This window comes from Scylla paramamosain, chromosome 34 (assembly GCF_035594125.1).
Source record: "Scylla paramamosain isolate STU-SP2022 chromosome 34, ASM3559412v1, whole genome shotgun sequence".
NCBI lineage: Eukaryota > Metazoa > Arthropoda > Malacostraca > Decapoda > Portunidae > Scylla > Scylla paramamosain.
In genome coordinates this window covers 16,242,720-16,245,219 of record NC_087184.1, presented here as the reverse complement: position 1 = coordinate 16,245,219, position 2,500 = coordinate 16,242,720, and the positions used below count along the sequence as shown (strand labels likewise).

General features: G+C 42.8%; 1 protein-coding gene across 1 annotated transcript in view; it reads left to right on the top strand.

The window, feature by feature from the left end:
- The window catches only part of LOC135090288 (neuroligin-4, X-linked-like), a 150,777-nt gene that overhangs the window by 125,750 nt on the left and 22,527 nt on the right, over positions 1-2,500 (top strand). The window contains exon 4 of the mRNA XM_063986932.1: positions 1,258-1,458. Within this exon, the coding sequence (XP_063843002.1) occupies positions 1,258-1,458 (201 nt within the window). The remainder of the gene's footprint in view (positions 1-1,257; positions 1,459-2,500) is intronic.

Genomic DNA, 2,500 nt, shown 5'->3' with positions numbered 1-2,500 from the left:
CACTCATTTTCACGACCTGGTAATTACTCCTCCTCCTTTCTCCTCGTTTTTTCATATCTTCTTCCCTTCTCTCTCTTCTTTTTATCTCCTTTCTCTTAATTTTTATCTTTTCTTTACATTCTTTTCTTTTTTTATCTTCTTCCCTTCTTTCTCTTCCTTTTTTTCATCATCTCCCTTTCCTTTATCTTCCTTTTCTATCTCCTTTCTTGACATCCGGTGCATCTTGAGCTGCTGACAACGAGAAAACGCGAGAAAACACGAAAAATCACGCTAACACCAAAAAAAAAAACGAGAAAACGAGAAATCACGAAAAAAATCGAAAAAATACGAAAAACACCCAGAAAACATTAAAAAATAACTAAAAAACTATAGAAAACACCACAAAACACACAGAAAACCAAAAAAATTACATTATTAAACACAAACAAACACGAAACAAACACGCACTTAATCCCATTGCCAATTAATCTTCCCCCTTCCTCAACCCTTTGTCGCCACGATCATAACAGGACACTAATCACCCAAACAACAGTCTAAACACCATCCCCCCCACCTGACTAATTGGCAATACCTGGTGATCACTCGTTCGGAACCCGCGAGGATACGTGTGCGTCGGTTGGTCGTATTAGTCACACCTGGATGAGACAAGAGGGAGTGGTGATGGCGGAGGAATACCTGAGTAACACCTGTAATGCGTGTTAATTAAGTCTTATTCTTGCTTGTCAGGTGAAGAAGCACAGGTAAATATTAGGGGATGTGAAAGTGATGTGTGTGTGTGTGTGTGTGTGTGTGTGTGTGTGTGTGTGTGTGTGTGTGTGTGTGTGTGTGTGTGTGTGTGTGTGTGTGTGTGTGTGTGTGTGTGTGTGTGTGTGTGTGTGTCTCTCTCTCTCTCTCTCTCTCTCTCTCTCTCTCTCTCTCTCTCTCTCTCTCTCTCTCTCTCTCTCTCTCTCTCTCTCTCTCTCTCTCTCTCTCTCTCTCTTCCCATTTGTCTTTCGATCATAATTTCAAACCTCATTTACCCCGACTTTAAAACGCTCCCCTCCCCCCTCTCTCTCTCTCTCTCTCTCTCTCTCTCTCTCTCTCTCTCTCTCTCTCTCTCTCTCTCTCTCTCTCTCTCTCTCTCTCTCCACACTTTTCCTCAATTTAACACACAACCAAACATTTTTTAACCCCCAATAACACCCCCTACCCCTCTCCCCCTTCATCACCCTCTCCTCTACCCCCGTTCATCACCCTCCATTCTTTCTCCCCCAACAGGTTTCCTCAACACGCGACCAAACGCCAGCGGGCCAGGAGTCGTGGGGAACCAGGGGCTGATGGACCAATTGGCGGCGCTGTCTTGGGTCAACGAGAACATAGCGCACTTTCGAGGAGACAGAAGCAGAGTTACCATCTTCGGTCACGCCTCAGGAGCCGCCTGTATAAACTACCTAATTGTGTCGCCTGTTGTTGTGCCCGGTAAGGAGTGGGAGTGGGTTGAGAGGGAGGCTGGGAGTAATGGAGTCGAACTGAGGGCGGGAGGAAAAGGGGTAGCAGGGAAGGTGTGAGGAAAGAGGGAAGAAGTGAGTGGGAGTCAAAGGTATTAGAAGGAAATTGTTGGTAAGGGATGAGAGGGAAGGTGGGAAGAAACGGGTGAAAATAAAGGCCTGATGAGAAATGAGGAAAGTTGTATGCTGTTGAGTAGAAATTACGAATGAGTGAAAGGAGAATGGTAAGGAAATGAGGTGTGTCAGGGAAAGGCAGGAACGTCCAGTTTGGACCAGAAGGGGGAGGGGGTGAAAGGGGTGAGAGAAAGGAGTGTTAATTGAGGAAGGTGGAATGATGGGAAGTTGAAATGGGTAAGACTGATGAAATGGAGAAATGGGAGTAAAAATATGAGGAATGTGGTAAGAAAGGAGTTTGAATTAAGGAAAAGGAAAAAAATATAAAAAAGGGAAATAAATTATAGGAAACTAGATAAGTAAAAAAAAAGAAACTGAATTAAAGAACAAAAGAAAAGAGAAACTAAATAAAAAGCAATGGAAATGAAAAGAAAGAAAAGAGAAACAGGAAATATAGAACACAGAAGTCGGTAAAAGGAATAAAAAAAGGAAAATAAAGAAAATATAGGAAAAACAAGTCAAAGAAAACAGAAAAAAACAAGAAAAAAATTAAGAAAACTAAGTATAAGGCAAACCAAAAGAAAGAGATAAGGAAATAGGAATAAAAGGAGGAGAAGAGGAGAGAAGGTAAAGGAAGAGTTGTTGGTATGGAGGGAAAAAAATGAAAGAAAATGGAGGAGAGACACATTGGAATGAAGGAGGGAAGCAAAATAAAACAAGAGGGGAGACCAGGAGAGAAAATGAGGAGGAGGAGGAGGAGGAGGAGGAGGAGGAGGAGGAGGAGGAGGAGGAGGAGGAGGAGGACGAGGAGAAACCGAAGAAAGATGGAAACTTGGAGAGAAAAAAAAGTAAAAGCAAGGTAGGTGAGAAGAGGGGAGAAGGAGACAAAAAGAGAGAGA